Raw genomic sequence first — 15,219 nt, 5'->3', positions numbered from 1 at the left:
CAAGTTATAAAACTCAACTGGTCCTCTGATGATTAGAAAGCAGAAAAGAAAAGAGAAGCTGGGTGGGTCCTTTGCCAATTTGCCATGTAGGGTTTGGTTCGTTCACAATTTCATCCATGTTTTAGTTTAGGGTGTTCAAAAGTGCCTAAGTTATCAATTAAAAACTTATAATTGGGGCTAATTGTGGTACTTAACACTAAGTTTGATCCAGGAGAAACGGCTTCTTACAGTTACATATAAGAAACCGAATATTTTTCTTTTAAAACAGAATAATTTCTATCATGCGAGCAATGAGTTGTGTATTCTCCTCTCTCTACCTCTCTCATCACTCAAATAGGAATAGAGGAACATATCACTTATTACTAGCTGTATCTCATTCTCGCCATTAACAGAATGAGATTAACTTTGAATCTTTGTGTCTGAAGCCTGCAAACCAAGAGATCTGGACCGTTCAAGAAAGAGAAAGTGGTTCAAGCCGTTTAAGTTTTTGAATTTTTGTGTAGTGAACAAGTAAAATAGACTAATAAATATTGTATTATTGAAATTGAATGATGCAGAGCTCTAAACACAGAGATCCAAAGTGAATCATTCATTAACACTCTTGTGATTGGAGTTCCTACGTGACCTAGTTAGTGTATCTCTCTATTTCTAGGTTGGCACTTTGGCATGCCCAGAGAGTAGGGCCCCAAAGGACCAAGGTGCATGACTATTGACTACTGACCAGTAATAGAGCCACTAATTATCTATTCATACCTTTTTTTGGGACCCCCCAAATTGGGTCTGGCTGGATCCCACACTATCTTCTCCCTATAAGAAACCTTCCTTCCTCCCTATAAGAAACCTTCCTTCCTGTATCCAAAAATAGCTCACCCAGAAGAGCTACTGACCTGAAAGAGCCATAGAACTAATTCAAAGAGTTTTCTGGAAATAGAGAGATGGAGATGAAGAGTAGCGATACCAACACCGTTGAAGCCTCGAAAAGAAGGTTTTCGTCGAAGCGGGGTTGCGGGTTTCTTAAAGAAGGAAGAGGAAGGCTCTACGTTTTCAGAAGATGCATTGTTATGCTTCTTTGTTGGCATGATTAGGAATTTAGGACGAGTATTTGGTGTATTTTTTCGAGCTATTCGCCTCTGAAAATCACTTATTTCTTCATTTTTCTTTCATTTTTCAATGTTAATATGAACTATCTGTACCGACTTTCATTTCTTATTTGGATATTATAAAATTTTGGTACTTTCATCATATCTTCCAATAGAATTGTTATTGAATCCCTCTGGTTTTTTTTTTTTTCTAAAAGCAGCTAGTTGCCACACAGTTCATTCTTTCAAAGACCAAAAAGAAAGGCATTTCAACTCTTTGTTATACTTCCTTTTGAAATATGATGCTAATTGTAATTTTCCATAGAGTTAATCCTTCATTTTCATCCTTGTGGAATATCATCAATGCCAAATAAACCTAGTGCCTTAAAAGTTTTTTTATTTTTTTTATTTTTAGAACGATATTTTAAACTACGTTAATTTATTGGAAGTTGAATGAAGGAGGTGGGCACATGAATAAAGACTTACATGGCATAGTGTACATCTATGTTAGCATTTTATGTCAATAAGATAAAATGTGTAAGTTTGGTTTGTCCAAATAGTCTCGTTTTATTAAAATAAGATATTCTGTAACAATGTATAAGTACCATATAAATTATCATCGGGCACACAACCTAGCTAACGAGGATTCGCAGGTTAGGTCATCATAGTCGGTGGGACTAATGTTGAGCAATGGTAACCTGAGCCACATGATGATGAGGAGCATGGGCCTTGTGCATGTATTGTCTGGACACATCACCACCATGCACTCGTGTATGTGACCTTGTTTTGGGGAAAAAAAAGAGCCAATAAAGATGGTGACGGTACATCTTCCAATCAGGACACAAGGTTCATTTTTTTATCTCTGTGGATCTGGTCACGCTGGCAGATCCTCTCAATTTGGAAAGGAGATTCTCTCTGGATCTCACCGATTGAGAAATCTTGACTGTTTAATTTAAATTTTGCGATCATACCTTATACATATGTCTCTCTAACGTAAATCTCTTTCTTTCAAACGGTCTAAATTTTTCGATCCGTAAGCTCCTGAGTGTGAGATCTGAAAAACGATGTTGAAGATCTTATGGATAATGACTTTCATATTCTCTTTTATACAATTTTTTTTTTGCAGATATATATAATTCCATCATTACTTCAAGAAGAATTCATTATTAGTAAATGCCAACGAGGGTTGTCTTAGTTGGTAAGGTCCCTATCTTGTGTGTCGCCCTACCAAAGTTCGAGTTCCGTTGCTAGCAATCATCGTTGGCACGCAATCTGTAAATTCCTATGTAAATCTATATTGGTGGCAACTGGCTGCTAGATGCCAAGTGTAAATCCTCCTGGCTCGAGTTGTGGGTATGTCTTGACGTTGGTGGTGAGAGTAACCCTAAACTTTTTGTTAGTAAATTTGAATATAAATGGTATCAGCCTTGTGTTATACTAACCACCTTGACATCCACATTACTTGCTTGTGTATGTGTATCTTGCACGAAACAAAGACTTCATTTATCACGTGTCGTCACTTGCTCTTTCTTAAATGACGTTGTATGGTTGATTTGGGATATGACCACTTTGACATCCATGTTACATGCAAATCTCTTCTTCGTTACACATTTGGTATGTCAGCTCAAAAGCTATATGAGAATGCTAATACTCATAATATCACATTATTAGTTTTGTTTATACCATATTTAGGGCCTCCGTATTTAGATCTCGTACAAATACTCAGGGGACTTAAATGTAATTATGTAATAAAGGAATGGGCAAATATGTAATAACTGAGGAGCCCTTGTCTATAAAAGGACTCATCACCCTCATAATTAGGGGAGGCCAATTCTTAGGCCCTCTCATCCTCTCAAATCTCTCTCTCCCTTAGAAATACAATATCAGTGTGGACATAGCCCGAACCTTCGAGTGAACCACGATACATCTTGTGTTATTTACATTACTTGCAGATTCACGGTCGGATTTACGTTGTTCCAAGACCTCCAGTTTTGTGCATCAACATTTGGCGCTGTCTATGGGAATCGATACGAAAAGTTGTGTCAGTTCTCTTTCATTTTTTCACCTCCACTGTGAATCTGCAAAAACCCAAGAACCAAACACCTGCACAGTCACTGCAAAACCCAGATCTTCCGCTTCAGCTCCCGTTCACAGCGGCATCGATGAAATACAGCCACATTCCCTCCTCCTCTATGTCTATCCATCTTACTTCTTTCTCTCTCTAGATTTTAGAGAGAATTGCAGTTGTAGCCTTTTGGAGTTGCTAGAAATCTCAGCAGAGAAGAGAAGAATGTTGTTAGGGAAGAGACCAAGGCCTCCGATGAAGAAGACCACAAGCATGTCAGAAATCACCTTTGATCCAAACACCATCAGCATCTCGCCTCTCAACTCTTACCCTCACTAGATTCCTCTATTTCTCCCTTTAAATCTCTGTTTGAGTTTCTCTCTCTACAAATGGCTCAATTCAGCGACGTTGTTTTGGGTCCTAATGGCATCCCTCTCGGTGGCCTCGACGGGGGCTCAATCCCCTGCATCGTCTCCGGTCAAATCTCCTGCGTTTTCTCCCAAAACCAACTTGTGTTGTACTTTGCATCAGAACTTCGCAAAAACATAGAGAGTTCAAAGGGTTTTATACAAGAAGAAGAGCTAGATAAGATGGAAGGTTCCGTAACCACTGCAACCGTCGGGAAAGCGATGATGAACGGCGAAGATTTATCGAGGAGATTTTCCGGCCAGCAAAGTCCGAATAGGGGTCAGGTGAAGATGGGGATCGTGGTGGGATTAGCCAACTCTCTGGCTCATCACTTATAATATGTAAGATTGCAGGACAATACCAGCCATTGATCTGAAAATTTATTCAGATGCAGAAGAGTACAAGAAGCTAAGGGAAACATCAGAGACATGGGGATGCTTCAGGCCAGCGAGCCACATAATCCCACCGGCTCTGATGTCGGAGATGAAATCAGTGGTCAGATCTTTGCTGGACCTACCCATGGAGATCAAGAAGCAGAACAAGGATGTGATTTGAAGGATTTGGAGGATCATGGCGGTGGTTGAGTTGCACCACGGGTGGTGGTGAGTAGTTGAGGTAGGCGCTGAGTATGCGCTTGAATGACTTGATTTCGAAAGCTTCTTCGAGCTTACTCTGGCGACGTCGTTCGTCATCTTCGTCCTCAACTCCTCATCCTGTTGCTACAAGATGCATATCTCTGCTGTCGTCTGATAAAGGTACATGAGAAAGAGACATGGCACCTTTCGTTTCCAGATCCTCATCGGTATTTTGTCCGATAAAGAGATATTATTATTTGAGTTTTCTCAGGCCAGATTCAGATGCTTTCAATCACACACAGAGAAAAGATGTACCTCGGGCAGAGGACCGAAGGTGGGGAGCTGCATGTGAGGGAGATGAACGTGCATGTGGAGGCCAGCGAGGAGAATCATTTGAACGGAAGGGAGAATCATGGGGGAGCACATGGCGGACAACGGAAAAGAAAAAAGCAAAAGAGGAAAAAAAAGCAAAGCAGAAAGCAAAAGAGAAAGCAAAAACAAGGAATAAACACCCCACCAGAATGATGTGATTTGCTTTTATTGTTTTTGTATGATGTAATTTATTTTTCTTATTTTTCGGAGACATCTGTATAACCCCATCAGAGGGTAATTAAAAAAAACGACAAAGCCCAAAATAAATGGGCTGAATGTTGTGTAGAGGGCGAAGGTCCATAAGCCCAAAATACCTCCAACTAGGTGATCAAAAGTACGCCCAGTACTCCACAATTATTCGATAACATGCCGCTATTACCACCAACCAGGTGATCAAAAGTACGCCCAGTACTCCAAAATTATTCGGCAACCTGCCGCTATTACCACCAACCAGGTGATCAAAAGTACGTCCAGTACTCCCAAATTATACATGAGCATTACTCATGTCAATCATACATAAACATTCATGAGCATTACTCATATCAATCATACATAAATATTCATGAGCATCACTCATGTCAACATCTATGAGCATCACTCATATCAATCAACATAAACATTCATGAGCATCACTCATGTCAATCAGCTTCAAAAGCTTCATTTACAAAAGCTCTAGCTTCAAAAGCTTCATTTACAGAGCTTTAGCTTCAAAAGCTTCATTTACAGAGTTCCAGCTTCAAAAGCTTTATTTACAAAAGCTCTAGCTTCAAAAGCTTCATTTACAAAGCTCTAGCTTCAAAAGCTTCATTTACAGAGCTCTAGGTTCAAAAACTTCATTTACAAAGCTCTAGCTTCAAAAGCTTCATTTACAGAGCTCCAGCTTCAAAGCTTCACTTGCAAAGCTTCACCTACAAAGCTTCAGTGTAGGATATACAAATACCGCTTCCGAACAACTGCCATTTCGGTCCATACATAGATTCAATCTGAAGTCTCCAGCCAACAGACTTTATTGACCGAAGACTTGGGGGACTACATTATGTACTATATATTGGTCCTCAACTGGGCCTCATGAAAAATACCTGGGGGACTTAGCCCATTATTTATGTACTGAGGATCGAGCCCTTATTCTATAAAAGGGATTCCCTCACTTTCATTAGAAAGCACCCATCACTTATGTATTGAGGAATGAGTCATTATTCTATAAAAGGGACTCCCTCACCATCATTAGAGAGCATCAACTCTAGCCTATCATTCATGTATTGAGGAGCGAGCCCTTATTCTATAAAAGGGACTCCCTTACCTTCAATGCCACAAGCCGAGCCAACCAGGGCAACATAAGCCACGAGCCGAGCAGTCTCGCAGCATGTGCTACTTCTAGTTGAGTATCATTTCAGATTGAGCACCGCCTCATATCGAGCATCAGTTCAAGACAACATCTAGTTACTTCGGCCCACACATGGACTGAATTTCAAGTCTCCAACCAAAAGACTCTCTTGACTGAAGACTTGGGGGACTACTGTTTATACCATATTTAGGGCCTTCGTATTTAGATCTCGTACAATACTCATGGGACTTAAATGTAATTATGTAATAAAGAAATGAGCAAATATATAATAAGTGAGGAGCCTTTGTTCTATAAAAGGACTCCTCACCCTCACAATTAGGGGATGCCAATTCCTAGGCCCTCTCATCCTCTCAGAGCTCTCTCTTCCTTAGAAATACAATATTAGTGTGGGGACGTAGCCTGAACTTTGGGGTGAACCACGATACATCTTGTGTTATTTACATTACTTGCAGATTTACGGTTGGATTTACGTTATTCCAAGACCTCTGATTTTGTGCATCAACAAATTTGGATGCCACAAAGATGTGTGCATGTTTATAAGTGCTTTTAAAATAACTGAAAAAAGTTTTAGTGAAAGTAGAATCTGAACTTTCAAACTCAACCAAAAATCCTAGCTAGAAATAGAGTCCGCAAACCATTGACTAGGCATATAATGAAAAACACACAACTTTTCTGAGAAAAATAATTGAAAATAATAAACTATAAGGGTATAATTGCAAAAAAAAAAACAGTCAATCGGATAGTTCATAGCTCGCAACCTACTGGGCTTCTGAGCTTCTGCTTTCCCTTCGGAATTTGCTGATACAGTAAGATCCCCAAGCTGTCCTACCCCAGGTAACGTTAGCACTCCATCTCCTCCTTCTTCCTCCTTTCATTCGTATATTTCACAGACCTATACATATATGCATGTATATATATATATATATGTATATCCGCGTTCAGTACAATCTAGGGTTTTTTCACACCCACAATCAATATTACTGTATAGTACAGAGTTCAAATCTTGAAGTATCTCTGCTACAGTTGCGTTTTTTTTTTAAGACAATGATCGAAATTTTTTAAATTTGAAACGGTAAATTATGCAAGATGTGAAATATAATTTTGTTACATGGAAAAATGGATGAAATTTTTAAACTTTTTTGGGAATTTTTAAAGGAATGATTGTGGCTGAAAGTGCCCATGTAAGCTCAGAAAACAACTTAGCACCAGAAGCACTTTCAATGGGTCGTTTAGCAAATGGGGCGGCCGAGAAAAGTCTTCACAAACCAAACAACCAAGCTCAATGTCAAGGCTCTAATGGGAGATGTGGAAGCTCGGGCTCTCACGGAACGAAATCTAGACCGTGTCGTGAGGAAAATTGTGGGGAAGGAGATGTAGGAGTATCTGGAAAAGATGCACCAACTGATGTTTTAAGTGTAAGTGGCAGTGGCACTTCGATATATGACTCACATTCGAGAATGTAGTTGCTTGGAACAGTTTTCGTGCTTTATATAGCGTGTAATGATTGTGTTTAGAGATTGAAATTTATTGTTTTGTAGAAAAAGGCAGCAGAGCAAATGGAAATGACATTAGAAGACATGTACAACCAAGACCTCGATGACGAGGATGATGATAGCGATTGGGATCCCTTCCAACAGCATGTAGAAGTAATGAAATGGTTCTGCACCAACTGTACAATGCCCAATCTTGGTGATATTGATCATTGTGATGTATGTTCTTCCCATTCGTACTATTCTGCCTTTGATATATCATCTGTCTGCATGTAAGGAGGCATAGCTGTTATTACTGTGCAGGTATGTCGAGAACATAGAGAATCTGGTATCTTGAGGCAGGGGTGTTTCGCATCTGCCTTTGATTCAAGCCCCACTGAGACTATGTCTGACACTAGAGAAAGACACAAAGGTCGGTACATGATGACTATTGAGTTTATTTCAAATGGTTGGTGTGTCAATGTTTGAAAATTTCTCGCAAGAATAATCTTTTGAGATTTTTCATTGTCTTATTGCCTAGCTAATGTTATTGTTTGGGATGAATCATTATTGTTGCCTCTTTAAGTTTGAATATTGGTTCCAGATATAGCAGCAAAAGTTTTCATCATTTTGATCTACAAGTATATTTGTTTGTGGGTGGGTCGTTTGGTGTGATATGTTTCAGTATCACTCTAAGTGTGTCTGTCGTGACTTGGTGCATTGCATATTAGCATAGTATCACTCTAAGTCTGTGTCTGTCAAAACTGATGAATGATGATGAATTTTGGTAAACTTCCAAATTTGTATCACTATGGCGTTAATGTGTTGTTTTGGTTTTTAATTATATTTTTCTGGTAAATGCAGGCTCCCAAGATTCAGCGTCAAAGAGTTCCACTGCTGTAGGTTTCGATGAGAGAATGTTGCTACATTCAGAAGTATGGTGTTGCTGCAATACATGTCTTCCTCATACTCTTTGTTAGTTCTCATTTATTGTTCTTTTTTGTCTGTGTGTTGTTTAGATGCAAATAGGTGTTCTTTCTTCATTACATATAACTTAAGTGGAGATCTACAAAGCAGTTTTACAAGAAGTTTCATGTCTATCCTTATGTAAAAACCCAAACTGCAGTAATATTAAAGTACTATAAATTTGCTAAATCGTTTAATATACATTTATTTTGTGACACTAATGTGGTAAGTTGGAAACTGCTCATTTCTGTTTGTGTAATACTTTTATTTTTCTTTTCTGGTGGTTGTTATGCTAGAGTAGGTTCAAATGAACTCACATCCGCACCCAGAAAGACCAGATCGTATTCGAGCCATTGCTGCTAGCCTTGCTACAGCTGGTATTTACCTTCACTGAAGTTCTTTTTGCATGTCAATTGTTGCTATTGAGAGCTTGTATTCTGGCGTGCTGTTAGTACTTTGTCTAGTAATGGATGTTGGTGTTATTTTGTTTTAAACTGATACACAATGGGAAAATTCAACCTATGCAGGTATATTTCCAGGAAGGTGCCATCCAATTCCTGCTAGAGAAATCACTCGCGAAGAACTTCAGATGGTAAGTAACCATTCATCAAACATCTGACCTGTTGCCATTTTGTCTGTGAACGACTAAGGAAATTGGATCTTTGTAAGTTGAGTCCTGATTTCGGAGGGGGTTTGTAGTTCATTTCATAACAAACCTTTTTCTGCATTGTCAAGATGCTAAAGACGAGGACTTTGTGTGGCTAGTTAATGGTAAAAGGAAACAAATGACAGTTATAATATTTATCGTCTCCCTTGGTCTATGATTTTGTAATTGTTGGCTCTATTTTTTCCTTTTTTAAAATAAAGGTCCATTCTTTGGAGCATATTGAATCAGTTGACCATACAGGCCATATGTTTTCAAGGTATGTTTATTTGCGCATCTCTCTCTCTCTCTCTCTCTCTCTCTCTCTCTCTGGGAGATTGCATTTGTGATAGTATGATTTATTGATGTTGTCTTTTAATTGATAAATTATGTATTGTTGGCAGTTATTTCACCCCTGACACATATGCCAATGAACATTCAGCACGTGCTGCTAGACTTGCAGCAGGTTTATGTGCTGATCTTGCTAAAGCAATTGTTTCTGGACGTGCCAAAAATGGTTTTGCCCTTGTACATAACCTTTCTCTTACTTCGTCTGTTTCAGAATTATCGATGTAATGAGAACTCTTTGAAAATCACAGTTCTTATTAAAGTTACGCACATTACTGGATGACTCAGGTTAGGCCTCCTGGTCATCATGCTGGTGTAAGACAGGCTATGGGGTTTTGCCTCCACAATAATGCAGCAGTTGCTGCATTAGCAGGTCAGGTTTCTGGTGCTAAGAAAGTGCTAATCGTTGATTGGGTAAGGTTTATACCCTAATGTATTTATCTCATTACAGTGTTTTGTGAGCTGCTTATATGTAGATATGTTCAAACCTGAAATAGTAATCAATAAAACCTGCAGGATGTTCATCACGGGAATGGCACACAAGAAATATTTGATCAGAACAAATCGGTGAGCAACCTTGTATTTAAAACCGTAACTGGAATGTCCAGTCTGTTTGCGTTATGCATTTATTTAGATTTTAGTGCTGATAAGTTGAGCTCATTTTCTAGGTCTTGTATATATCCTTACATAGACATGAAGGAGGGAAGTTTTATCCTGGCACTGGAGCTGCTGACGAGGTACTAAACTGATTGCAATTGGTTTTTGTTTTCCTTTTCAGTTTCATATTATTCTATAATATTTTGGACTATATCTAATGGGATTACGTGATTACTATTTCAGGTTGGAACCATGGGGGCTGAAGGATACTGTGTGAACGTTCCATGGAGTTGTGGTGGAGTTGGTGACAATGATTACATATATGCATTTCAGCATGTTGTGCTTCCTATAGGTTGTTATTTCCTAACACGAAACTTGTATCATAATGATAACAGGGAACTTTGCTATTTAACTATTCTGTCCGTTTTGGGACATATGTCCTCGTGAATACCTAATGTTTTCTTTAGACAATTGCGACGGTTTGGATTTGATTCTCTGATATAAGCGATTTCTGAAATTTTTACAGCTTCTGAGTTTGCTCCCGATTTCACCATCATATCAGCAGGATTTGATGCAGCACGAGGTGATCCACTGGGATGCTGTGATGTAAGGACTTAGTCATTTCATTGCAGACGAGCACATTGCTGGACTTGTATTCTCTTAGTGTGTCTTACGTTTTAATGATTTTGTTGTTGTAGGTTACTCCTGCGGGCTATGAAAAGATGACACACATGTTGTCTGACTTGTCTGGAGGAAAGATGCTTGTTATTCTTGAGGGCGGGTTTGTGATTCGTTTTTTTTTTTAATTTCTTCTCTCTTAGTGGATCACACCTTGCTACATATATGTATCTAACCTGAGAAAATTTAATTGGATAATGTTGCTTTTTGCAGTTACAATCTCCGTTCAATATCGTCTTCTGCTACTGCAGTAATCAAGGTAACCATTTCATACAAATCACGCAAAGACCAAAATACATTTCTATCTGGATATGCGAAATATGTTTCTGATTTGTCTATCTGTGAGATAGGTATTGCTGGGTGAAAGTCCAGGATGTGAATTGGACACCACTTTACCTTCCAGATCCGGCCTACAAACCGTTCTGGAGGTCCTTCAAATTCAAAATAAATACTGGCCTGCTCTCGGATCCAGCCTTACGAAATTGCAGTCACAAATGAAAACGTACTCTGTTCAAAACAAAAGTGAGGAACTCTCTCTCTCTTTCCTTCCGCTGTATGGAGTTAATTTAGCGCAGCGTAAAAAAATTCACATTCCTTTCTATCTTTGCCTGCAGAAAAGCAAATTAAAAAGAGCCGGCGGACTCTTGCACCATTGTTTTGGAAATGGGGAAGGAAAGCTCTATTGTATCATCTTTTAAACGGGCATTTCCATGTAAACCGGAAGGATTGGTGATCGACTCTGCTGATCGTAAGCACATATGCTTCCCCGTGTAGTTTGATGCATTTTTGTAAACAGCTAGCTCAGGAACGATGTATTGATACCGCTTCCGTTCGCTTTTTTGCCAAGCGATGATGTTTTAATCATACATTATCAGAACTTATGAATTTCAATTCGAGTACAGATCTCTCTCTCTCTCTATCTCGCGTAAATATATTCCGGCAAGACCCCGATAACAAATCTGTCTTTACAACGAGGAATGCAGCTTTAATTTCGGGATGTTTCTACGAAAAAAATATGATTCGAATAGAAATTAGTACTACTTCTCAGTACTTATTCTCTGCCTTCTGCTCTACTATGTATTATTGCTCCCTTTCAAACCCACTTGAGACCTGAAAACCCTAATAAATAGGAAGAAAAATACTGTTTTGTTATTGGTGCATTGTTGGATGTGCCATTGGGTAAGCAACTGGGACGACGTATGGAGGATGGGCATGGGGGTGGTGGCCTGGAGGAAGCATAACTGGAGTGCCCACGGCGGACGCCATATGCCCCGGAGGAGCAGAAACCGGGTGCCCCATTGGTGCTCCATACATCCCTAAACCTGCCATGTGTGGCTGAGGCCCGTGCTTCACCGACTGCGGTCCTACTCCTACTCCTATCGTGGTGGCCGCAGTTGGCGCGTACGTACTGGTCTGCTGCCCGGTAATTGGCGGCTGCTGGTGAGATGAAACGTCTCCGTGGTTGACGCTTGTAATGTCATGGATGCTTGATCTCCTCCTGTCTCTGTTCATGGAGTTCAAACGGATGAAATATTTTTGTGCGTGGCTTGCTACTTGAGTTGGAGTTCTGGAAATGACAAAGTTTCTTGAAATGCTTCTCCAATCCCCTTTCCCAAACTTGTCTAGACCAAGTAGAAATAACCTGATGAAAAAATAAAACTGGTTACAAACTTTTAATCGGAAACAGAATTGAAGGACAATAAACAAACAATAACGCTTTCTCGACATTAATAATGTCAAATTGCCTACACTTGCTTATCTCCCCACATTGATCTCCCCACACTTGCATATCCCACATGGTTTTTTTCCTGAATCTGACTTGACCTAATTCCAAACTTAAAGGCAAATCTTTCAAATTAGTAAGTATGCTTCAAATGCGTCCTTCCTAAATACGAACTTACACGCGACGACAGTTGAAAATAGAGATTTATATATGAGCAAAAGCAATATAACGAGTGTACCTGTGTTCTTCTTCAGTCCACGGTATCCCCTTCTTCCTCTCTTGGTCCGCCCTCGATCCTCCCTTACCGCCATGGCTAGCGGAGTCGTGACCTGAACCCAAAAACCCACCTCCGTGACCGCAATTCAATCTCTTATCAGAAGCCGAAGTCCCGGAAGAAGAAGCACGATGGCCACTGTCCTTACTGGACGATACTGTATTAGCAGCTTCATCAGCTGTGTAGTTAGGCGGGGACACTCGCCCCGCCTCGATTGCACCCACGTCGTCGACTAGCATTTGGTAGTGTTGCTTTAACTCCTCCATGCTTTTGCTTGGAACCAACTCAGCAATCTTTTCCCACTGTTCTTCTGAATTTTCATCGATCCAATGCATGGCAATTGCGTTCTCGAACGCTTTGTCTTCTTCTTTGCTCCAAACGCTAGAACTCGACATGGTTTTTTACGTTTGGAGAATTAGGGTTTTGAGAACTAGGGTTTGCAGAAGAAGGTAGCTCTTGGTGTAGCTAGAGAATGGGAAAATGGTGAAAATGGTGAGGAGTTGGATTCACTTTCTTTCTGGTTAGTGGGTTTTAGAGAGAGAAGGAGAGATAGAGGGAGGGAGTGAGAGAGAGAGAGGGTGCGTAGGATTAGAGGGTTAGGGAACAGAAGAGAGAAGGTGTGTGTAGGATAAGGAGAGAGGTTGTCAAATTATCAATTGAGAAAGGAGGACCACTTTGGAATTGAAGGGATGGGTTCTTTGTCATCTAGGACAAGCTTGAGCAAAAAATCTCAAGCTCTCTCTCTCTCATCTCTCACTACTGTTTCTGAATCACTTACTGCTGATGAAGAGAGAGAAAGAGAGAGAGAAAGACAATGGCAATCATGGAGGGGGTGAAACTTAGAAACTTTTGGAGGCCCATAGACATTCTCAAACTACCACCATCACATGCAAACTCAGTTCTCAACTATAATCGAGTACATATACCAGCATGATCTGAATAATCACCTGTTAAAGTAAACCAATGAAGCTGTTTCCAATACCAACAACATATTTACTCTTGCAAACTTGCATATTTTTTTACCGGAGAAAACCTTGCATGCACTTGTACCTTGTTGCATGGAACATCACATAAAAAACGCATAATCATATATATATATATGCAAGGAAGGCATTAAATTAACAAACAACAAATGTATGCAAGTTTCCGCAAATTCAATCACGTAACTCTTTTTGACAATATGCAATGGTATGTCTCAATTTAAATGGAAAGATGAAAGATTCTTTTTTTTTTCTATCTCTGAGACGTGGCCAATTCTCAATTTCAAGTTGCTAAAATGTGCCCCCATATAACTCCAACTCTGAAAAAGAGATATCATATAAATTTGACCAACATGCATTATTTCCAATTTTACTTTTGTCGAACCTAGCATGCCTCATTTTTCTGGATTGAGATCATCTTCGAATTTTAAAATTCTGAAGCCGATAAATTTATTAATCTGGACTATTGATTTAAATTAGCGGCTTCTATTAACCTCATTTTACTGGTTCACCTCACATGCAAAACCACGTCCTCATTTTTCTCTCTCTGCTTCATCTCTCTCTTGAATTGTCTAGATTGCTGAATCCACCTGCCCTGGAGTTTGAGATTCGGAGTCGATCTCAATCACCTTTCTCTTATTTCCCACACCCTCTCATTATATATATATATATATATATATATATATATATATATATATATATATATATATATCAGTATTGCTATATATGTATATCATGAACTTTTTATGAAAACAAAACAAGTCTCACAGTAACTTGTAATTTTCTTGTGTAGAATTTTAGAAGAAAACAATAAAACTAGTTAGAATTATTGTTAAACTTAGAAGTATGTTATGATTCAATGAGATTAGGCCTTTGAGGGTGGACTTAAACATCATGTCAAAACCGTCTTAATCATTCTTGATTGATTAACGGTTTGTGGCTTTAACAAAGAGATAAAAAACCAACCTAACATATATTCAATTAAACCACGAAACCAATTTGTAAGGCTGCTTGATTATGTCCACTGCTGTTATAATTCCCGTCTAGCACCGTTTAGGCCCTCACTTAGGTGTTAGGCGGTTAGCCACCGTCTCGATTAATTCCTAAAAATCTGGAAATTAAGAAAACACGCCTAGATTTGCTTAGGCACCCGCTTAACCCATCTAAGCACCTATTTAGGTCGCCAACTTCACTTAGAGAGAAAATATATAACTTTTATTTTGCATTTTATTTTTTCAATAAATTGTAAAAGACTTGTTGAATACTTGCATAAACGCTCATTATATGTTTGTTCCTCATGTTTTCGATATATTCTAATACTTCATAATTCATATGTCATTCTATTTTGAAATTTATGTATGCTAATACAATTATGTATATTTTTCCAAATACAAGTAGACATTCATTTGTATGTTATATAATAAATTTAATTAAAATTAAAAAACTAGTCTCTGCCTAAATCCCGCCTAAACACCTAGATGCTAGGCTTCTGCCGGCCGCCCTATTAGCACCTTTCAGAATCCTGTATGACACGTCTCACATTAAGTAAAAACTTTATTACGGATGGCATGACCCTGGTACCCTTACACAAGTTTTTCTCTCCCAGAAGTTATGGTTAGTCCACAAATATTTTAGTGAAGAAGATGAGGGCCATTCTAAATGAGAATTGACTCTTACGCAATGGAGTCTAGGAAATC

The 15,219-nt window shown here is 39.0% G+C and overlaps 2 protein-coding genes across 2 annotated transcripts; one reads left to right on the top strand and one right to left on the bottom strand.

Moving 5' to 3' along the window:
• Positions 1-6,540: 6,540 nt before the first annotated feature.
• LOC103455478 (histone deacetylase 15) lies at positions 6,541-11,446 on the top strand. The gene is made up of 18 exons (XM_008395063.4): positions 6,541-6,678; positions 7,000-7,259; positions 7,383-7,553; positions 7,638-7,746; positions 8,178-8,248; positions 8,581-8,656; positions 8,807-8,871; positions 9,147-9,202; positions 9,327-9,450; positions 9,559-9,684; positions 9,787-9,837; positions 9,939-10,007; positions 10,111-10,219; positions 10,394-10,473; positions 10,566-10,648; positions 10,759-10,804; positions 10,896-11,067; positions 11,160-11,446. Exons 2-18 carry the CDS (start codon positions 7,002-7,004, stop codon positions 11,276-11,278), a joined length of 1,785 nt encoding a protein of 594 aa, XP_008393285.2. The 5' UTR covers positions 6,541-6,678; positions 7,000-7,001; the 3' UTR covers positions 11,279-11,446.
• Positions 11,396-13,713, bottom strand: LOC103455477 (transcription factor MYBS1-like). The gene is made up of 2 exons (XM_008395062.4): positions 12,507-13,713; positions 11,396-12,187 (listed from the first exon to the last, which is right to left on the bottom strand). Exons 1-2 carry the CDS (start codon positions 12,935-12,937, stop codon positions 11,695-11,697), a joined length of 924 nt encoding a protein of 307 aa, XP_008393284.2. The 5' UTR covers positions 12,938-13,713; the 3' UTR covers positions 11,396-11,694.
• Between the last annotated feature and the right edge of the window lie 1,506 nt (positions 13,714-15,219).

The sequence above is a fragment of the Malus domestica genome, chromosome 14 (assembly GCF_042453785.1).
Source record: "Malus domestica chromosome 14, GDT2T_hap1".
In the NCBI taxonomy this organism is placed as follows: domain Eukaryota; kingdom Viridiplantae; phylum Streptophyta; class Magnoliopsida; order Rosales; family Rosaceae; genus Malus; species Malus domestica.
The sequence above is the reverse complement of the archived record's forward strand: the minus strand, read 5'-3'. Positions and strand labels throughout refer to the sequence as shown.